At 43.4% G+C, this 23678-nt stretch overlaps 1 protein-coding gene across 3 annotated transcripts in view; it reads left to right on the forward strand.

Moving 5' to 3' along the window:
- The window catches only part of ubac2 (UBA domain containing 2), a 153885-nt gene extending 133694 nt beyond the window's left edge, over positions 1-20191 (forward strand). For all 3 annotated transcript variants that reach the window (XM_067986595.1, XM_067986596.1, XM_067986594.1), the window contains 2 exons: positions 7290-7412; positions 19827-20191. In XM_067986595.1, the coding sequence (XP_067842696.1) occupies positions 7290-7412; positions 19827-19934 (231 nt within the window). In that variant the 3' untranslated portion in view covers positions 19935-20191. The remainder of the gene's footprint in view (positions 1-7289; positions 7413-19826) is intronic.
- The last annotated feature ends 3487 nt before the right edge of the window (positions 20192-23678 follow it).

Below are 23678 nucleotides of genomic sequence, written 5' to 3' on the forward strand. Positions count from 1 at the left end.
TTACATTTGCTACCTTCCAATCCGCTGGGATCAGCTTGGTCAAGCTCGACCTCCGTTTACAAATCTGTGTTGACTGGCCCCGATTAGCTGGTGTTTCTCCAAGTGCTTATTAATTTCATCCCCTATTATAGACTCTGATAGGTCACCAGCAACTGAAGTTAAATTAATTGGCCTATAATTTCTTATTCCAGAATTAGGGGTCATAAATTCCAAAATTAGGGATCATAAATATAAGATAGTCACCAGTAAATTCAATAAGGAATTCAAGTGAAACTTCTTTACCCAGAGAGTGGTTAAGATGTGGAACTTGCTATCACAAGGAATAGTTGAGGCAAACAGCATAGGTGCTTTTAAGGGGAAACTAGATAAGTTCATGAGGGAGAAAAGAATAGAAGGATATGCTGATAGGGTTAGATGAAGTAGGGTGGGAAGAGGCTTGTGTGGAGTATAAACACCAGCATATACCAGCTGGGCCGAATGGCCTGTTTATGTGCTGTAAAATTTGGTGTAATTCTATGTAAAAAGAAGTTGAAAATTTTACTTCTATTCTGGAAGGTCAGCGGGACCAGTTAGTCTCTGTGGGGAGACTTAAAGCAGTGTGTAGAACCGAGGCCCCGTCTGCCCTCTCAGGTGGACGTAAAAGATCCCACGGCATTATTTCGAAGAAGAGGAGGGGAGTTCTCCCCGGTATCCTGGCCAATATTTATCCCTCAACCAACATCACAAAACACAGATTATCCGGTCATTATGACATTGCTGTTTGTGGGATCTTGCTCTGCGCCAATTGGCTGCCGAGTTTCAACAGTTACCATGCTTCAAAAGGACCTCATTGGACGTAAAGCGCTTGGGGATGTCCTGAGGTCATAAAAGGCGCCATATAATTGCAAGTTCTTTCAGGTTCTTTCTTTACTGTGCCAATGCCATTATGAGCTTCATGTGTGGGAAAGGCCAGGGATTAACTCCTACGATTTCCCCATTCTGTTGGGAAGCACCTGGCCTTTGCTTGGTGCGCCCCCACAGAAACATGACTCAGAACCAGGAACCTATAAAAAGGATATTACCATCACCACCTGCCCCTTCCAAAAAAAGATAATTACCTCGTGCTATTGAAAAGTCAGCAGACTCGTGACAAATTATCCTGACCAGGAAGTGGAGATGCAGACTTTTAATTTCTTACCTTCTTTGACCAAGGAAGAAGATGCTGCCAGAGTCTCAGTAAAGGATGGGCTAAAAATTGATAAAGAAGAGATACTTGAAAGGCTAGCTGTACTTAAAGTAGATAAGTCACCCGATCTGGATGGGATGCATCCTAGGCTGCTGAGGGAAGTAAGGGTGGAAATTGCAGAGGTACTGGCCATAATCTTCCAAACATCCGTAGATACGGGGGTGGTGCCAGAGGACTGGAGAATTGTAAATGTTACACCCTTGTTCAAAAAAGGATGCAAGGATAAACCCAGCAACTACAGGCCAGTCAGTTTAACCTTGGTAGTGGGGAAACTTTTAGAAACGATAATCCAGGACAGAATTACCAGTCACTTGGACGTGTGTGGTTGATTAGGGAAAGCCAGCACAGATTTATTAAAGGCAAATCATGTTTAACTAATCTGATAGAATTTTTTGATGAGGTAACAGAGAGGGTAGATGAGGGCAATGCAGTTGATGTGGTGTATGGACTTTCAAAAGGCGTTCGATAAAGTGCCGCATGGTAGGCTTATCATCAAGATTGCGGCCCATGGAATAAAGGGGGCAGTAGCAATATGGGTACAAAATTGGCTAAGGGACAGGAAACAGAGAGTAGTGGTGAACGGTTGTTTTTCGGACTGGAGGGAGGTGTACAGTGGTGTTCCCCAGGGGTTGATGCTGGGACCACTGCTTTTCTTGATATATATTAATAACTTGGACTTGGGTGTACAGGGCACAATTTCCAAATTTGCAGATGACACAAAACTTGGAAGTGTAGTTAACAGTGAGGAGGATAGTGATAGACTTCAAGGCGATATAGACAGGCTGGTGGAATGGACGGACATGTGGCAGATGAAATTTAACACAGAAAAATGCAAAGTGATACATTTCGGTAGGAAGAATGAGGAGAGGCAATATAAACTAGAGGGCACAACTCTAAAAGGGGTACAGGAACAGAGATCTAGGGGTATATGTACACAAATCGTTGAAGGTGGCAGGGCAGGTTGAGAAAATTGTTAAAAAAGAAGACTGTAAATGGATATGAATCATAGAATCATAGGAAGGTTACAGCACAGAAGGAGGCTATTCGGCCCATGGGATCCTGGGCTTTATAAATAGAGGCATAGAGTACAAAAGCAAGGAAGTCATGATGAACCTTTATAAAACAATGGTTCGGCCACAACTGGAATATTCTGTCCAGTTCTGGGCACCGCACTTTAGGAAAGATGTGAAGGCCTTAGACAGGGTGCAGAAGAGATTTACTGGAATGATTCCAGGGATGAGGGACTTTAGTTACATGGATAGATGGAGAAGCTGGGGTTGTTCTCTTTGGAACAGAGATGGTTGCGAGGAGATTTGATAGAGGTATTCAAAATCATGAAGGGTCTAGACAGAATAGATAGTGAGGAACTGATCCCATTGGTGGAAGGGTCAAGAACCAGAGGATAAAGATTTGAGGTGATTGGCAAAAGAACCAAAGGGGACATGAGGAAAAACTTTTTTACACAGCGAGTGGTTAGGATCTAGAATGCACTGCCCGAGGGGGTGGTGGAGGCAGATTCAATCATGGCCTTCAAAAGGGAACTGGATGAATACTTGAAAGGAAAAAATTTGCAGGGCTATGGGGATAGGGTGGGGGAGTGGGACTAGCTGGATTGCTCTTGCATAGAGCTGGCATGGACTCAATGGGCCGAATAACCTCCTTCTGTGCTGTAACCTTCCTATGATTCTATGATTCATATCCATTTGCAGTCTTCTTCTGCTTTACCAGAGGTATGAGTCAGTCTGTTGGGAATGAATGACCGGACTTTTTGCTGTGTTCTCACTAAAATATTTCACTTTCTAGTTGCTCATTGTGGGAGCAAAGTTGATATTTTGCAGCTTAATTTGACACTTTCTAAAGTCTTAAAATGGATGATGAATAATGTGTGTTGGGCTGTGAGATAAGACTTGTATTTCCCCTTAAAGGAAGCTGTAATTTTGTTGTTTTCTGCGCTTTTGTATTAGTCCACATTCTATGACTTCAGCAGTGGTAGATCAAAAGTTTTGATTATCTGTCCATCTATCAGTCATTTCTGGTCGAGGCTGACTCATTGAAGGAAGAAATTCATAATTTCTGTCAACAGAAAAAAGCTAAAACAAGTTAAAATCCCAAATTCTTAATTACCAAATAGAAAGGGGGAAAAAATTGATTGCTGCAATTTTTCGCCTAAATAAATTAAACTTTTTTGTTTTTATCAACTGTCTTAAGATTGGAGGAACCCATTTATGTTCCAGTGCAGTATGACGCAGAATGGTAAGAAAAAACTTTGCTCCCACAATTTCCCAGTTTTAGCAGTTCTGTCAGCGAGGCTGACCTACATTGGCTCCCGGTCCGGCAACACCTCGATTTTAAAATTCTCATCCTTGTTTTCAAATCCCTCCATGGCCTCGCCCCCTCCCCATCTCTGTAACCTCCTCCAGCCATAAGAACCTCCATGATCTCTGCACTCCTCCAATTCTGGCCTTTTGCACATCCCCAGTTTTCTTCGCTCCACCATTGGCGGCTGCGCCTTCAGCAGCCTAGGCCCTAAAGAATTCCCTCCCTAAAGCTCTCCGCCTCTCTGCCTCTCTCTCTCTCTCCCCTCTTTATGACGCTTCTTATATCACCTGTCCTAATATCTCCAAATATTGTCTGATAACGCTCCTGTGAAGTGCCTTGGGATGTTTTACTGCGTTGAAGGCGCCATATAAATGCAAGTTATTGTTGAAACAATAGTACAATGTGAATGCTTCCCCACAGAGAGTAGTGAGAAAGCATACAGGCCTGCTCTTGTACATCTCCAAGTGGCTGCCTTAAGACTTGCAGCGCAAGCAGGTTTCTTGTTCCTATACTCATCTAGAGTGGTATTAGCAGATCCAAAGAGAAAGAAACGCTAATTACTTTAAATCAGGTCTTTGCTCTCCATTGGACAGCTTATTCAGTTGTTCACTTTTGCCTCAGAAAACTACATACCCCATTTTATAAACTGGATAGCCCGGTGGTGAGGGACAGAATACTAGAACCTGGTCTTTAGTTACTTCCAAGCCTTTATTCACAGAGCTCCACATTACACACACCACACCCTAGATCAGCTCTCTTATAAATGGATACAAGAGAGTTCCCAATTGATACGCACCGCCTGAATACAATTAACACTAATTGATATAAATCACATGGATACAGTTAACACCCCACCTTGGTCTCATTGAACGTTACAGTACAGGAAAAGGCCATTTTGCCCCATCAAGTTGGTGCTGGTGGTTTTTCTGTATACGAGCCACCAAGTCTAACTCCACTCTTCTAAACAATCCCCGCACTCTCTTTTGCAAGCAGCTATCGAGTTTCCTTTTAAAAGAATTTGTGGTCTTTACTTCAGTCATGGTTTGTGACTGAGAATTTCACATTCTAACCATCCCTCTCTAAAGATTTTTTTTTTCTAACTTCCCTTTCATTTGTTTTGTGTTTATCTTAAATTTGTGCCCTCTTTTTAACCATCTCTCCAAAGCAATCTATCACATTTTACCTTATTATAATCCTTCACAATCTTGAACACCTCCGTCAGCTCATAGCCCTCACATCCAGGAGTATGTTTGATTTTACCAGCACATTAGCAGCAATCCAAAATTCACAAATCCTCGTAACGTATGTTGAACACTTTTTGTTCCAGTCCTACTCAGCCCCCTCATTTACTTGAGCCTAACGCATTTCTGTTACTAGACTTAGCATTTCAGGTGGGAGTTCAGACTTCAGTCACTTGACCTGACCTCCTTTTCTGCTAATAGTAAAAAAAAAAGCAATAAACTTTCACTTCGACTAGACAGATCGAGCAGGAAGAACACCATTAAAAATTTGAGAGAGCCATTTGGCTCTGGTTGCTTTTTGCAGGGCACATACTTTGTTCGAAATGCTCACACTGTAGGATATATGACTGCTAAATCCTGCACAATATTTAAGAAATATTGAGTCATAAAATCCAACATATAAACCATATTAGTTGAAGGGTATGAGGTAATTTTGAGTCTGTGTTAATTTCTTGTCGTTTCTCCTGCATTCGGCTTCTGTTTGGGTTAAACTTGTTTAATTTCCTCGCACCTGGTTTTCTTTTACTGGCCCTCCGCATCTCTTTGGGTTAGAAGTTGTTTCACTTCACTTCCTGTTTGACGGTGTGTCAATGATGCAGCAGAGGACGCAGGAACATCCTTAATTTACTCGCTCTTTCCATTTAACAGCGCTTGTAACACACTTTCATGATTGTTCCACTGATACTGATTTAGACTCTTGATCTACTTATACTGTCCTCAGTCTATTAGTGTGATCGATAATTCTTAACCTTGTGATGGTATTAATCACGTTTCAGGACGTCCCAAAGCACTTTACAGCCAATTAAGTACTTTTGAAGTGTAGTCACTGTTGTAATGTAGGAAACACGGCAGACAATTTGCGCACAGCAAGGTCCCACAATAGAATCATAGAAAGGTTACAGCACGGAAGGAGGCCATTCGGCCCATCGAGTCGGCGCGGGCTCTATGGAAGAGCAATCCAGCTAGAACCACTCCCCCGATCTATCCCTGCAGCCCTGCAATTTTTTTCTTTTCAAGTACTTATCCAGTTCCCTTTTGAAGGCCATGATTGAATCTGCCTTCACCACCCTCTCGAGCAGTGCATTCCAGTTATTCCACAAACAGCAATGAGATAAATGACCAGATAATCTGTTTATTTTTTTTAGTGATGTTGAGGGATAAGTATTGGCCCAGGACACTGGGGGAGAACACCTGAGAGGGCCGACAGGGCTCGGTTTAATTTGTCATTCGAAAGGCAGCATCTTCGACAGTGCAGCACTCTCTCAGTACTGCACTGGGAGTATCGGCCTGGATTTTGTGCTCAAGTCTCTGGGGTGGGGATGTGAAACCACAACCTTCTGACTCAGAGGAGAGAGTGCTACCCACTGAGGCTTGGCTGACACGGATGTTGATAATATGCCGCAGGATGCTCACTGCACCGTGTATTGTATGAGCAGTGAGCTCCATGCCTCTTGACACCTCCCAGGATCTAAATTTTCATATATCCCACGATTGGAGGCAGTACAAAAGATGAGCTATCATAGAGTCATAGAGTTATACAGCACGGATAGAGGCCCTTCGGCCCATCGTGTCCTTCTGGGGTGGATGCCAATAGGGACAAGTGACATCGCAAAAAAAAATAATTGGGTTGGAGTGTTTGTCCTCTCTATCAATTCCATTCTCCCGCTGCACAAAGAACAATACGGCAATGCCAAAACCGAAAAATATTCTTTCCGCGAGTTGTATCAGCGCAATCCAGGCGGAATCAGCGCAAAAGGTGGGGGAATTTCAAACGTGAGTGAGTTGCGCCCAAAACCGCTCACGCTGGTGTTTTCCGTGATCTTTTCCGCTGGTTCACGATTCAAGTCGCTCGGATCAGGCCCCGCCCACAAAACTGGCCACGCCCCCCCCCCAGGTCGACATTGCGAGTTTCCGCCAATTGCGCTGGTTCGGGAAGGCTCTTCATATTGCCTCGTTTTGTTCGGTGCACAGGCACTAGACGGCACGCTTCATATCCAGAAATATTTAATTTACTAAGAAACCGACTAGTATACACCAATGAAACTATTGAATGGTTCAGTGTAGTTTTTATTAATTCATTTTCGGTGATTTTAAATCAGGTCACTCACAGGCTGGAGGACCGGGACACCCTTATTGAAAATGCTTATTTTTTGTGATAAACCCATTTTCAGCTGTATTAACAAAACTGCACCAGGGGTTAGCACTCTTAAATACATCGAGAAATACTTTTTAACGGAAAGAAGAAAGAAACGATTACGTTCTATTGCGCTGGTTCGTGGAAGATTTTACGGTTGTGATCATGCAAATTATTTTTAGCGGAAACTTGAAGCATAACCTAACCAGCGCAATTTCCCGATTGCGCCCGAAGCGGAAACTCTACCCATAACAATTTACGATGCACTGGGTGCAACACACCTCTACCTTGCAAATGGAAACTTGTGACATTTGAGTAGCATGATTCATTGCATTGAGTGAAATCAACACAATTTCTTTGCAATTTCCAGGGTGGTCTGATTAACTGGAATAGGCTCTTCCCTCCCCTACGCAACAGATTTAATACCAACAATCAAAGGCAAGACAGCGGGTCCAATAGACCTTCAACAGGTGCAGCAGTTTCTGAAGAGCAGGTAAGCATTTCTGCAGCACAAGGCGATGTCGTCTTTTAAACCTACACCATTGTAAATCTAATAATTTTGCTGCACAAGCACTTTTTATTGTTTCTGATTTATACCTTCCCCAGAAACCAATGGTGTTCAACATAACAGTGTTTCTTAAACAAAAGCTAAATACTGGGCAGATGCTGGAAATCTGAAATAAAAACAGAAAATGCTGGAAAACACTCAACGGGTCAGGCAGCATCTATGGAGAGAGAAACAGAGTTAATGTTTCAGGTCGATGACCTTTCATCAAAATTGGAATTACATAAAATGGACAGCACAGAAACAGGCCATTTGGCCTAACTGGTCTATGCCAGTGTTTATGCTCCACACGAGCCTCCTCCCTCCCTACTTCATCTCACCCTATCAGCATATCCTTCTATTCCTTTCTCCCTCATGTGTTTATCTCGCTTTCCTTTAAATCCATCTATTCTATTCGCCTCAACTACTCCTTGTGGTAGTGCATTCCACATTCTCACCACTCTCTGGGTAAAGAAGTTTCTCCTGAATTCCTTATTGGATTTATTAGTGACTATCTTATATTTATGGCCCCTAGTTCTGGTCTCTCCTGCAAGTGGAAATATCTTCTCTACATCTGCCCTATCAAACCCTTTCATAATCTTGAAGACCTCTATCAGATCACCCCTCAGTCTTCCCTTTTCGAGAGCAAAGAGCCCCAGCCTGCTCAATCCTTCCTGAAAGGTATAACTTCTCAGTTGTGGTATCATCCTAGTAAATCTTTTTTGCACCCTCTCCAGTGCCCCTATATCCTTTTTATGATATGGAGACCAAAACTGTGCACAGTACTCCAAGTGTGGTCTAACCAAGGTTCTACACAAGTTTAACATAACTTCTCTGCTTTTCAATTCCATCCCTCTAGTGCTTGGTTTGCTTTTTTTTATGGTCTTATCAACCTGTGTCACTACTTTCAGTGATTTGTGTATCTGTTCCCCCAGATCCCTCTGCTCCTCTCCCCCATTTAGACTCTTATTATCCAAGCAGTGTGTGGCCTCCTTATTCTTCCTACCAAAATGTAATACTTCACACTTATCCATATTGAAATTCATTTGCCAATTACACATCCATTCTGCAAGTTTATTAATGTCTTCCTGTATTTTGTCGCAGTCGTCCTCCGTATTAACTATTTTGGTGTTGTCCACAAATTTTGAAATTGTACTTCCGATTCCCGAGTCCAAATCGTTTCTGTAAATGGTGAACACCAGTGGTCCCAGAACCGACCCTTGTGGAACACCAAGTCCCACCTTTTGCCAGTCTAAGTAACTACCTTTAATCCCTATTCTATTTTCTGTTTTGTAACCTACTTGTCTTCTGACTCCACATACTCTGACCTTAGTCATGAGTTTACTGTGCAGTACCTTATCGAAGGCCTTTTAAAAATCCAAATATATTACATCTGCTACAGTACCCTTGTCTACCCTTTCTGTTACTTCTTCAAAGAATTCAATAAGGTTGGTCAAGCATGACTTTCCCTTTTGAAATCCCTGCTGACTATTCTTTATTATATTTTCAGTTTCTAAATGTTTCTCTATTACATCTTTGAGTAAGGATTCTATTATCTTTCCTATCACTCACGTTAAGCTAATTGGTCTATAGTTCCCTAGACTGGTTCTATCTCGCTTTTTATATATAGGAATAACATTAGCTGTCCGCCAGTCCTCTGGCACTATTCCATTTCCTAATGAATTTATATATATATATTTGTAATAGTGCCTCTGCTATCTCTTCCCTAACTGCTTTTAATATGCACAGAAGCAATCCATCCAGACCAGGGGTTTTGTCCTCGCTAAGTTTGATTAGTTTATCAGTTATCTCCCCCTTTCTTTCTTAGATGTCTTAATATCTTTTTTGATCTCTTCTTCTAATGCCCTGCCCACCATGTCAGTCTCCCTGGTAAATACTGAGGCAAAGTCATTATTTAATATTCCTGCCATTTCACTGTCGTTATCTGTGAGTTTATCTTCTGTATCCCTGAGTGGCCCTATTCCTATCCTGATTTTTCTTTTGTTATTTATGTGTCTGTAGAATGCTTTACTATTTCTTTTTAAATTCCTTGCTAATTTAATTTCATAGTTTCTCTTTGCCTTCCTAATTATTTTTTTAACTTCTTTCCCAATCTTTTCATGTTCCTTTTTGTCATCCTCTCCTTTGTTGTCTATGTACTTAGTGTGTGCCTTTTTCTTTAGTTTAATTTTGTCCTTATTTCTTTATTCATTTAGTGTATCACTCTTGGCTAGTTTGTTCTTGCTTTTTAGTGGGATATATTTCCCCTGGACTCTCTTGATCACCGTTTTAAATATTTCCCACTGCTGTTCTATTTCTTTGTTTGTCAGTAATTATTTCCTGTTTATTTACCCTAGTTCCATTCTCATCCCCTGAAAACCAGCTTTTTTCCAATTTATTACTTTAGTCTTCGTCTTACTTATGTCCTTCTCAACCTTTATCTTAAACCTTATTATGTTGTGATCGCTATTGCCTAGATGTTTCCCTACACTTACTTCACTTACCTGTCCTGGTTCATTTCCCATTACTAGATCCAGCGGTGCTTCCTCTCTAGTTGGGCTTTTTACGTATAGGGTAAGAAAGGGGTCCTGCACACATTGTAAAAACTCCATTCCCTGTACCCCTTTACCTGCCTCTTCTTGCCAGTTTATTCGGGGATAGTTAAAATCTCCCATGATTATTATTCTATGTCCTTCTCTCATTTCACATATTTGCTTACATATTTCTTCCTCCACCTCCTTTCCACTATTAGGTGGTCTGTAGTATACCCCTATTAGCCTGATCGATCCCTTATCTTTTATTTCAATCCATATGGATACTGTTGCTCTCCTTGTGTTAGTTATATCCCTTTTTTGTACTGCCATTATATTATCTCTAATTAGTACAGCTACTCCACCCCTCCTTCTTCCTTCCCTATCCTTTCTGATTATGTTATAACCTGTTCTTTATGTCGCCATGTTTCAGTTATTCCTACTATATCTGCTTCTTCGCTACAGATTATTGCCTCCGGTTCCCCCGTTTTATTTTGGACGCTATGTACAGGCAGTTTAATTCACCTTCAACAGTTGTTCCTTTTACTTTATTTTTGACAGTCCTTTCATACTTCTGTTTCATAACTGTATTTGTTTCTTGACCGTTTATGTTATATTTATTCCTTACCCTGGTCTGACATTTACACTTAGCTCTTGTTTCTTTCATCTTTAAGCTTTTGTTGTTGCTACCAGAACCCTCCCCACATCTCGTTGGATTAAAGCTTTATGCACCGCCCTATTTATACTTCCCGCTAGGACAGTGGTCCCATTCCGGGTCAGATGTTAGAGATTTTCCGTTCTTAAGCAATTGTGAAGCCAGGGAAAAAGGGGGGCAGGGAAAGAACAAAAGGGAAGATCTGTAACAGAGAGGAGGGCAGGAGTGACAAAATGACACAAGGAATGAGTGATGGTGCAAGGCAAAAGGGGGGTGGTAATGGGACACGTAAAGAAGCAAAAGATGGGTCTAGAGGACGTGTAAATGGTTACAGCAGAATAGCGGGGGGGGGGGGGGGAATGGGGGGAAGCATAGAGAATCTGGCAAAGAGAATGCTCCCGTGGCCTGGGAATGTGACGGAGAAAGGCGGGTAGACCCCAGGGGTGCGGACCCCCACCCCCCTCCGGCCGTGTACCCATAGGGGACCCCCACCCGAAGCACCAGCCCACATCTCCCCCACTCCCAGTGGCTCTGGTGCAGCCATCCTCCATTACCAGCACCTCTTGTCCGAGAGAAAATGGGAGCGGTGGTTAAGATCTAAAGATCAATGTTGAGGCTGGACGGCTGCAATGCGCCCAGTAGGCAATGTTTCTTCAAGTTGTTTTCCTCTAACGTGATTGTTTATAATTTTACAATGAGGTTGTTTGTTTGTCTGTGAGGCGCCTTGGGACGTTTTACTACGTTAAAGGCGCTATATCAATTCAAGTTGTTGTTGTTGTTATACTGTATATCACAGACATCAATTGCTAACATTTTTTATCTGATTTACAGATGTATTTGTAGCGTCAAGGACTTTGACATTTTTTGCTACAAATCATACCATTTAAAAAATGAACTTTAGATAGCTTTAAGTATAAATTGTAAATCTTTCTTTATTTTATATTCCTGTGGAGCAGATGTTCCTACAGCAGAACTGATTTTCTTAGATGTTTCTGAACATTCTCTCCCACTCCATTCCCTGAGGTATAGATTGTTTCTTGAAAGTAGCTGAAGATGTGTAAGAATTTCAGAGTCAAGCACACAGCAGCAGCAAACGACCTGTGAGACCTGTAACAAAGGCGTCCTGGGTTTTTTTTTTCAATTTATTGGTGTGATCAGTTTGGAGAAAATAAACTTCCATTTTTTTTTTTAACATAGATTTGCTTAGAATGGACAGCACAGAAACAGGCCTTTTGACCCAACTGGTCTATGCAGGCATTTATGCTCCTCACGAGCCTCCTCTTACCTCTCTTCATCTCACCTTATCAGCAGAACCATCTATTCCTTTCTCCCTCATGTGCTTATCTAGCGTCTCCTTAAATGCATCTATTCTATTCGCCTCAACTGCTCCATGTGGTAGCGAGTTCCACATTCTCACCACTCTCTGGATAAAGAAGTTTCTCCTGAATTTCCAATTGGATTTATTAGTGACTATCTTACATTTATAGCCCCTAATTTTGGACTTCCCCACAAGTGGAAACATCTTCTCTACGTCTACCCTATCGAACCCCTTTCATAATCTTAAAGATCTCTATCAGGTCACCCCTCAGCCTTCTCTTTTCTAGAGAAAAGAGCCCCAGCCTGTTCAGTCTTTCCTGATAGATATAACCTCTCAGTTCTGGTATCAACCTTCAGAATCTCTTTTGCACCTTCTCCAGTGCCTCTATGTCCTTTTTGTAATATGGAGACTAGAACTGTGCACAATACTCCAAGTGTGGTCTAACCAAGGTTCTATACAAGTTTAACATAACTTCTCTGCTTTTCAATTCTATCCCTCTAGAAATGAACCCTAGTGCTTGGTAAACTTTTTTTATGTCCTTATTAACCTGTGTCACTACTTTTAGTGATTTGTGTATCTGTACCCCCAGATCCCTCTGCTCCTCTATCCATTTAGACTATAATTATCCAAGCAGTATGTGGCCTCCTTATTCTTCCTACCAAAATATAACAGTCATTTATAGCTGGTGTAGCATTGTCTAGCATTTTCTGTGATGGATTGTTAGTGCCACCTATTGATATATACTACTGGTATAGAATCCCTTTATTAGACCTATAAAAATATATTTATATTATACTTTCATCTGGTGGGAACATCTGACCAGCATTTTGTAGCCAGCATGGAAAGGTGCGCACTGACCTTGCATTAAAGTTAGATGTACAAATCAAAGGGGAATGTGATCTTGTTTATAGACCATTTGTGACACCCCCTTAAATTCCTCCCAGGTATCGCCAAAAAATAATGGGCCGAATCTTGCTGGAAAAGTAACGGTGCGTTAATGACGCACGCCGTTATTAATGCGCAAATTGGTCATCAAGTTCAGGGGATTGAGAGAAACGCCGTGAGTTGTGACTCTCTGGAACCTGCTGGTCGATTTACACCGCACCTCGCCCTCAACCTCCCCGTTATTTTTAAGAACTTGTTGGAGTTGCACCTTAATTGCCCATTAAACTCATCGCAGAAAGTTAAATCTGGTAATTAAGAGCGTTTTAACGACGTCATAATTGTTAATGCACTGCCAGTCAATCTCTCTAGCCATGAAAAGAAACAATTTAAACTGTTCAGTCTCATTCCTACAGGTAGCAAATTCTTCTTCGAAATTTTTAAAATTTAAAATTTAAATTTTTGACGTTTTTTTCTTACTTTGCCTTTCTGTCTTTTTTTTTCTCTCTCTCTTAATCCAATCTTTCTTTCATAGAGTCATAGAGTCTCTTTATTTCTCTTTCTGTACCTGATTTGACTCTAATTCACCCGATTTCCTTCTCCGTCGTTCCTCTGTTTATTTCTCGATCCTTAAATTTAATTGTTTAAGGAGATAGACTGTTGGTCCCGTCGTTCACTGAGGTCCCAGATCCCCCGTCTCCCTCACCGCCCCGTTATCAGCTCGCACTTCCAGCAAGTTACGCCGCAAAAGTTCTTGAGCTAAAGGTTGAGGGAAAATGCCTAACTAACAGGGCACATTGCGAGATGCCCCACTCCAGCAAGATCTGGCCCAATGTGTTCGAGGTAGCAAGCAAAGCAGCTCATTTCAACATCAGAGTGCTCTGCTCTCTTTTCCCCCGCGTTCTTCACCCAGTCACCCTCCCCTGCAGTGGAGACCTGCACTGTACTGTCCCATGTTATATTGCTTTGAGAAACTAACAGTAGCTGTATTGAGCTATGGGTAGCAACAACGAGAAAACTGCAGTACAAAGGGATCTGGGGGTCCGAGTGCAAGAAAATCAAAAAGTTAGTATGCAGGTGCAGCAGGTGATCAAGAAAGCCAACGGAATGTTGGCTTTTATTGCTAGGGGGATAGAATATAAAAACAAGGAGGTATTGCTGCAGTTATATAAGGTATTGGTGAGACCGCACCTGGAATACTGCATACAGTTTTGGTCTCCATACTTAAGAAAAGACATACTTGCTCTCGAGGCAGTACAAAGAAGGTTCACTCGGTTAATCCCGGGGATGAGGGGGCGGACATATGAGGAGAGGTTGAGTAGATTGGGACTCTACTCATTGGAGTTCAGAAGAATGAGAGGCGATCTTATTGAAACATATAAGATTGTGAAGGGTCTTGATCGGGTGGATGCAGTAAGGATGTTCCCAAAGATGGGTGAAACTAGAACTAGGGGGCATAATCTTAGAATAAGGGGCTGCTCTTTCAAAACTGAGATGAGGAGAAACTTCTTCACTCAGAGGGTGGTAGGTCTGTGGAATTTGCTGCCCCAGGAAGCTGTGGAAGCTACATCATTAAATAAATTTAAAACAGAAATAGACAGTTTCCTAGAAGTAAAGGGAATTAGGGGTTATGGGGAGCGGGCAGGAAATTGGACATGAAGCTGAGTTCGGATCGGTCAATGCCCTGTGGGTGGCGGAGAGGGCCCAGGGGCTATGTGGCCGGGTCCTGCTCCGACTTCTTGTGTTCTTTAGATTTGTGGTTGGGATCAGATCAGCCATGATCTTATTGAATGGCGGAGCAGGCTCGAGGGGCCGATTGGCCTACTCCTGCTCCAATTTCTTATGTTCTTATGTTCTTATGAAAACTACTTCCATGTGCATTCTTAAAAAAAAATGTATCTTACTGTGATCAATCAGGAGTGATGTTCATGGGTGTTGAAACCACGGAGTGAAATGTACAGGAGTCGGTTGTTTTGCTGTAAATGTTCAATAATCGTAGAATATCAATTTTAAAATGGCCTTTAAAGCTAGGGGACTGGGTCGTTTGAAACTGGCCTTTCACTTTTGGGGTGTGGGTTCAAACCATGATGCATAAAAGTCTTCTCTGTCTGTTGGCTGTAAGGGTTCTGATTAATTGAGTCAGAATTTAGTTTCGAGGGGGCATGGCTCAGAGAACACGACTTCCCTTAACTGGTGCTAAATAAACCAATTTGCCCACAGGTCCCACAAACAGCGATGCGATAATGATCGGATAATCTGGGGGTTTGTCTGATGTTGGTTGAGGGATAAATATTGGTCAGGACACCGGGGAGAACTCCCCTGGCTCTTCTTCGAAATAGTGGCCGCGGGATCTTTTACGTCCACCTGAAAGGGCTGATAGGGCCACGGTTTAACGTCTACTTCAAAAGACGACACCTCGGACAATGCAGCATTCCCTCAGTTCCACACTGGGGAGTGTCAGCCTGGATTTTGTGCTCTGGAGTGGGACTTGAACCCACAATCTTCTGACTCTGAGGCAAGAGTGCTGCCCACTGAGCCACTGCTGACCTGAGCCAAACTGAGACACTCTAAGAAAGGAAGAAAAGTTTAGTACCCATATTGCCAGAAAAGGATAGTGCTAATGCAGATTATAGTTCTTCTTCTCAGACAAGTAGAAGCGTTAAAAGTAAAGTTCAGTACAATTACATGCTCTGCCATGTACAAGTTACTGTTTTTTTTTTACTTTTCAGCAAGTGTATCTTAAATAAAGTTGGTGAAACCACACACACGTCACTTTACTTCGGTCATCGGTGATTTCAGAGCATTTTAAATGTCAGCTAAATGATTTGAGAAGCTCTGTTCGTTCTACCATCCGCCTCATGGCGGTAGAGTTGCCAACTTTGGTTGGATGTATTCTTGGAGGTTTCATCACATTGTCTCCACCGCCTTGTCCAGTTAAACACGCTTTCTTCCCCATCTCCAATATTTTAATAATTAATAAACAAAAGCGTTCAAAGAAAATTTTTAAAACTTTTTTTTAAACATGCCTATGATTTTTTTTCCTGGTTTTGCTCGCAGCAGTGTCCTGGAGATTAATCTTCAATTCCTGGAGACTCCAGGGCAATCCTGGAGGGTTGGCAACCCATATATAACGGGCGAACAGCGTTAACTCGTAGGTGCCCGATATAAGCAGTCGGGAATGTTGGCCTTTATCTCAAGGGGGCTGGAATACAAAGGGGCGGAAGTTATGCTCCAGTTGTATAAAGCTCTAGATAGATCCCATCTGGAGATACTGCATTCAGTTCTGTAAGGAGTCTTACAACACCAGGTTATAGTCCAACAGCTTTATTTGAAATCACAAGCTTTCGGAGCTTTCCTCCTCCGTCAGGTGAGTGCAGGGTTCCATAAAGGCACAGCATATATAGTCAGAAATGCTGTGCCTTTATGGAACCCTGCACTCACCTGACGAAGGAGGAAAGTTCCGAAAGCTTATGATTTCAAATAAAGCTGTTGGACTATAACCTGATGTTGTAAGACTCCTTACATTTGTCCACCCCAGTCCATCACCGGCATCTCCACATCATTCAGTTCTGGGCACTGCACCTCAGGAACGATATACTGGCCTTGGAGGTGGGGCAGCGCAGATTCACCAGAATGTTACCGGGGCTGAAAGTGTTAAATTATCAGGACAGGTTACATAGACTAGGCTCGTATTCCCTCGAGTATAGAAGAATAAGGGGTGATCTAACTGAGGTGTTTAAGATGATTAAAGGATTTGATAGGGTAGATAGAGAGAAACTATTTCCTCTGGTGGGGGAGTCCAGAACAAGGGGGCATAACCTTAGAATTAGAGCTCGGCCGTTCAGGAGTGATGTCAGGAAGCAACTTCTTCACACAAAGGGGAGTGGAAATCTGGAACTCTCTCCTCCAAAAAGCTGTTGAGGCTGAGGGTCAATTGAAAGTTTCAAAACTGAGATTGATAGATTTTTGTTAGGCAAGGGTATTAAGGGTTAGGGAACCAAGGCAGGTAGATGGAGTTAAGATACAGATCAGCCATGATCTCATTGAATGGAGGAACAGGCTCGAGGGGCTGAATGGCCTACTCCTGTTCCTATGACTGTACTATATAAATGCTAGTTGTTGTTGACATTGTGCCATCCACTCAGTCATGTAATCAACACTCCTGAGGAAAGCTTCTGTAAAGTTTCTCTCTCCCCTCCCAAAGTTAAATGATGCAATGCTCCAGAATATCGAACCTCAGTTCAACTTGACCAAGGTTTTTAAACATTGCTTATTATTTTTTGTTTGACCAGCATTTCAGTTTGGACAGATGACATTTTCCCTATTCTCCTCTTGTTGTATCCCTGAATAAAATTGTTTGTGATGTCCTCCCTTATAAGGCAGTGGTACTCAAAATATGGCCTTGAGGTTACTGACAACCACTTCCCCCTCACTGATGCCTCTTGTCAAACCTGTTGCCAGGATTCAAAGCTGTGGCTTTGATGTTGTGGACAGAATGAAGGGATTTTATTTTTTTTAAATACCAGATTCCCCTGTGGTGCTGCTCACGGTAAGTCAGAAGATAAGCTGTTTTATTGGAAGATACATGATATTATGCAGATTGCCATGTGGTGGCAGTGCGTTGTGTAGCAGTGTTGCAGTGTTTTGGTCTCTGTTTGGTTGCCCTCTACTGCTAGTGGTAAGTAATAAATACAGTGAAACTGGTATAAACGGACACCAACAGGAAAACAGACGCTTACTGAGAGACCGTATGATAAAATATACAAGAGGCACTCTGAAACCACGGACACTCGCAAATTACGAACTACGGACAGCCTTCGACGCGCCAAGTGCCTTTCACAACTTAAAGCACGGGACACACAGGTCAGCGCGAGGCGGCAGCGGGTTTTGTGAAAGAAAACGGCTTTTGTGGAACGGGGAGCTCTTCACCCAGCATCCATACCGGCAGAGAAACCGCGCTATCCCCGGGATCGAGCCGAGCGAGCATTCGATCCCAGAGAAACCGTCCTATCCCTGGGATCGAGCCGAGCGAGCATTCGATCCCAGAGAAACCGCTCTGTCCCCGGGATCGAGCCGAGCGAGCATTCGATCCCAGAGAAACCGTCCTATCCCTGGGATCGAGCCGAGCGAGCATTCGATCCCGGGGATAGAGCGGTTTCTCTGGGATCGAATGCTCGCTCGGCTCGATCCCGGGGATAGAGCGGTTTCTCTGGGATCGAATGCTCGCTCGGCTCGATCCCGGGGATAGAGCGGTTTCTCTGGGATCGAATGCTCGCTCGGCTCGATCCCGGGGATAGAGCGGTTTCTCTGGGATCGAATGCTCGCTCGGCTCGATCCCGGGGATAGAGCGGTTTCTCTGGGATCGAATGCTCACTCGGCTCGATCCCGGGGACAGAGCGGTTTCTCTGGGATTGAATGCTCGCTCGGCTCGATCCCGGGGATTGAGCGGTTTCTCCGGGATTGAATGCTCGCTCGGCTCGATCCCGGGGACAGAGTGGTTTCTCTGGGATTGAATGCTCGCTCGGCTCGATCCCGGGGATAGCGCGGTTTCTCTGGGATCGAATGCTCGCTCGGCTCGATCCCGGGGATAGAGTGGTGTCTCTGGGATTGAATGCTCGCTCGGCTCGATCCCGGGGATAGGACGGTTTCTCTGGGATTGAATGCTCGCTCGGCTCGATCCCGGGGACAGAGCGGTTTCTCTGGGATTGAATGCTCGCTCGGCTCGATCCCGGGGATAGGACGGTTTCTCTGCCGCTCTGGATGCTGGGTGACATACAATGACCATTTTGAAAATAAGGACACCTGCAAAAGAAGGACAGCTGGTGCCAGTTAGGTGTCCGTTACTTACTGGTTTCACTGTACTAACATGAGCATTCATAAATGGGAATGTGGGAGGAGGCATCGAGATATTTGTTAGATAATGTCTTCTGTGCTTACCGTTATGAAAATGTCGGTAAAATTACTCATTCCTCTCCAACATATCAGTTTTGAAACATGTCTTACACTTGGTTGAAAAGTCCCTTTATTTCACCTTCAGTAGTTTCTGGGGTAGCAGTTTCATTGTGCTGATTATGTGCTCTACCCAGTATTACCCTCCCTCGTGTCTCACTCACAGGCCTTGCAAAAGTTTTATTAATGCTTGTTATTCACACACAAGAAATTTTAACATAGATTCATAGAATCGTACAGCACGGACGGAGGCCATTTGGCCCATCGTGCCTGTGCCGGCACTTTGAAAGAGCTATCCCATCAGTCCCAGTCCCCTGCTCCACCCCCCATAGCCCTGCAAATTTCTCCTTTTCATGTATATATTCAATTCCCTTTTGAAAGTTACTCTTGATTCTGCTTCCACCGCCCTTTCAGGCAGTGCATTCACAACAACTCGCTGCATAAAATAATTTCTCCTCATTTCCCTTCTGGTTCTTTTGCCAATTATCTTAAAACTGTGTCCTCTGGTTACCGACTCTCCTGCCAGTGGTATCAGTTTCTCCTTAATTACTCTATCAAAACCCTTCATAGTTTTGAACACCTCTATCAAATCTCCCCTTAACCTTTTCTGCTCTAAGGAGAACAATCCCAGCTTCTCCAGTCTATCCACATAACTGATGTCCCTCATCCCTGGTATCATTCTAGTAAATCTCCTCTGCACCCTCTCCAGGGCCTTGACATCCTTCCTAAAGTGTGATGCCCAGAACTGGACACAATACTCCAGCTGAGACCTAACCAGTGATTTATAAAGGATTAGCATAACTTCCTTGCTTTTGCACTCTATGCCTCTATTTATAAAGCCCAGTATGCTTTTTTAACAGCCTTCTCAACTGGTACTGCCACCTTCAACATGTAGAAAGTTATGCTTAAATATCCCTGACGAATTTCAGGCATTTAGAAAAACCTGCAAATTGCAGGACTTGTAACCGCATTGCAAGTGTTGGCTTATGTTTTATTATTCTTTATTTGCATTTTTTTTTGTATTGCAGGTGGCTAGACTGATGGAGATGGGGTTCTCTCGAGTGGACGTTTTGGAAGCTCTGAGAGCTACAAACAATGACCTTAATATGGCCACCAACTTCCTGCTTCAGCACTGACACGAGCTGTGATTTACAAGGACTTTGTGTATCTTGGCTTCAGAATCCAACATTCACATGTTGAGCTGGCACTTGGCAACTCAAAAGGTCAGAAATCTTTTTGGGGGAAAAGAGATACCTGGTTTAAAATTGTAAGAGTTGATTATATTTTGGCATCAAGTATGTGTTTACTGTAACAATCACTCAAAAGTAATCGCCGAAGAGAACAGACCTGAGAGCGTCATAATGTTAATAAATAAAGGATATAAATTCTCAAAGGTGCGTTGTAACTGATTTTTTAAAACAAATTAGTATGTTGATGTATCGAACTGAATTCAAATTGCTCAATAAAGTGGTTAGCTTAACACAGATTGTGGCTTCTACCTGGGCCCAATAATTACAATAGATTCACATATAAAGCCTTGCTCTCACTCTCTCGTCCATTTTAAATGTTTTTCTTTTACAATTACGATTCTCTGTCCTTCCCCCACACTTCAAGGTTATTTTATACTCTTTTGTATCCCCTTTGTTCCACAAGGTGTTCTTAGTCCGATAGAGTGGGCAGACAAGCTGTCGACTTTGCCTTCTGCCAAAGCTGCTGCTGAGGTGGTAACTGGGAAAATGTGACATATGTTGACTTGCTCTGTGATTTTCTTTTTCCAGTCACTCTCTGAGACAGACTAGAAAGAAAGAACTTGTATTTATACAGTGCCTTTCACGACCTCAGGACGTCCCAAAGCGCTTTGCAGCCAGTTAAGTACTTTTGAAGTGTAGTCGCTGTTGTAATGTAGGAAACGCGGCAGTCAAATTGTGCACAGCAAGGTCCCACAAACAGCAACAAGATAATGACAAGATAATCTGTTTTTAGTTGTTGGTTGAGACATTGGCCGGAACTCCCCAGCTTCTCTTCGAAATAGTGCCATGGGATCTTTTACATCCACCTGAGAGGACAGACAGGGCCTCAGTTTAATGTCTCATCCGAAAGACGGCACCTCCGACAGTGCAGCGCTCCCTCAGTACTGCACTGGAGTGTCAGCCTAGATTATGTGCTCGAGTGTAACAACTCACCATCTGTGGGATCGCTCAACAGCAAGACATAATTGTGGACCAATGTGCTGCATCTACACCCTTTTGTCTTTAGACTGCTTAAAACTAAACTAGATGCAGCAAACTGTGAATCCCATTACTACACCATGGCTATTTTAGTCATTTTTGCACGAGTGTGTATCGTTTTTTTTTGCTTTAACGACCACTCATTTGTGCCATCCGATGCAATCGGAAATATGTTTATATTAAGTCGCCAATTGCCACTTATTATTTGGTAAACCATCTGCTATGGCATGTTATCAGGTCTATTCATAGACCTGATAACATATGAATAGACCTGATAACATATGAATAGACCTGATAACATGCCATAGCAGATGGTTTACCAAATAACAAGTCTTTTAACCCGCGATAAAACGAATAAAGAAGCTATGGTTTTGTCACATCACAAGAGATTATTCTGTGTTGGAATCCCAAATAGTAGCTTGATGCAGTTGCTAATGAAAATAGCTGAAACTTTTTTGATTACATCAGAATTTTGCAGGCTCACCTATGTATTATCTGCCCATGTTTGGGCAGTGCTACATCTGTGATATTTATAACCAAAGAAAATTTATAGTTCAGAAAAAGGGAACTGAAATTTCTGTGCAGAAGATTAAGTGCTATGATACTGATTGTGATGTATAAAAATGTCAGGTATAGAGAACTGATAGTAGCAATGAGTTTCACGCTGTCATGAACTCACTATCTCCGTAACCTGCTCGCCCTACGACCCTCCGAGACCTCTGTGCTCCTCCAATTCTGGCCTCTTGCGCATCCCCGATTTCCTTCGCCCCACCATTGGCGGTCGTGCCTTCAGCCGCCTAAGCCCTAGGCTCTGGAATTCCCTTCCCAAACCTCTCCTCCTCTCTACCTCTCTCTCCTCCTATAAGACGCTCCTTAAAACCAACCTCTTTTACCAAGCTTTTGGTCACCTGTCCTAATATCTCCTTATGTGGCTCGGTGTCACATATTGTCTGTTTGGAAGGATGTCAAAGCCTCAGAGAGGGTGCAGAAGAGATTTACTAGAATGGTACCAGGGTTGAAGGACTTCAGTTATGTGGAGAGATTGGAGAAGCTGGGATTGTTCGCCTTCGAGCAGAGAAGGTTAAGGGAATTTTGATAAAATCATGAACGGTTTGGATAGAGTAAATAAGGAGAAACTGTTTCCAGTGGCAGAATGTAAGCAGAGGACACAGATTTAAGGTGATCGGCAAAAGAGCCAGAGGCGACATGAGGAAACATTTTTTTTAAGCAGCGAGTTTTAACGATCTGGATAGAGCTTGCCTGAAAGGGCAGTGGAAGCAGATTCAATCGTAACTTTCAGTGGGGAATTGGATGAATAATTGAAGGGAAAAAATTTACAGGGCTATGGGGAATGGAACTAATTCAGTAAGCTCTTTCAAAGAGCCAGCACAGGCACAATGGGCCGAATGGCCTCCTCCTGTGCTGTACCTACTATGATACTATGATATTGCTCCTGTGATGCGCCTTGGGACATTTTACTACCTTAAAGGTGCTATATAAATGCAAGTTGTTGTTGTTGGTCTGATCTCTTTGATTTTTCTCTCTGCAATGGCCGCCAATGGTGAGCAATGGAAATCGGGGATGTGCAAGGGGCCAGAATTGGAGGAGTGCAGAGATATCGGTTGTAGGGCTGGAGGAGGTTACAGAGATGGGGAGGGGCGAGGCCATGGAGAGATTTGAAAACAAGGATAAGAATTCTGCCGGACCGGGAGCTAATGTCGGTCAGCGAGCACAGCAGGGATGACGGGAGAACGGGACTTGGTGCAAGCTAGGATACGGGCAGCGGAGTTTTGCATGAGCTCAAGTTTACAGAGGGTGGAAGGTGGGAGGCCGACCAGGAGAGCATTGGAATATCCGAGTCTGGAGGTAACAAAGACACGGATGAGGGTTTCAGCAGCACACCGATACGCCTTCATATTAATGCATTGGTGGTGACCTGGGCCCCTATTACTTAGGATTTTGGAAGGTCTCAGATTATTGTCGGTATTTATGCGATTCTTCGAGACATGGTGCATGATTGTCAAGGCGATCGAGCTGAAGAAAAGATAGATGCAATACTTGTTTATAAAACTCAAAAATAACTAATAAAATAAAACTTTGATTTAAAACATTGTGAAGTGGCTCATTTGGTCGTCTTTATATAATTAAATCAGAAATATTACCACAGAATAGAAAGTTGAAGTGGTATATGCAAACGTTTAGCTATCAGGTTGGGTTATCCTGGTCCTTGTACTCGCGAGTGTGCATCGATATTTTTTTCGCTTAGCTGTCACAGTGTGCGAGATACATGTGCATATGTGTGTGTGTCTGTCTCTCCCACTCCCTCTCTGCCTCTCCCTCTCCGCCAGTCCCTCTCCCTCTCCGCCAGTCCCTCTCCCTCTCCGCCAGTCCCTCTCCCTCTCCGCCAGTCCCTCTCCCTCTCCGCCAGTCCCTCTCCCTCTCCGCCAGTCCCTCTCCCTCTCCGCCAGTCCCTCTCCCTCTCCGCCAGTCCCTCTCCCTCTCCGCCAGTCCCTCTCCCTCTCCGCCAGTCCCTCTCCCTCTCCGCCAGTCCCTCTCCCTCTCCGCCAGTCCCTCTCCCTCTCCGCCAGTCCCTCTCCCTCTCCGCCAGTCCCTCTCCCTCTCCGCCAGTCCCTCTCCCTCTCCGCCAGTCCC

The sequence above is a fragment of the Heptranchias perlo genome, chromosome 6 (genome assembly GCF_035084215.1).
Source record: "Heptranchias perlo isolate sHepPer1 chromosome 6, sHepPer1.hap1, whole genome shotgun sequence".
NCBI classification, from domain to species: domain Eukaryota; kingdom Metazoa; phylum Chordata; class Chondrichthyes; order Hexanchiformes; family Hexanchidae; genus Heptranchias; species Heptranchias perlo.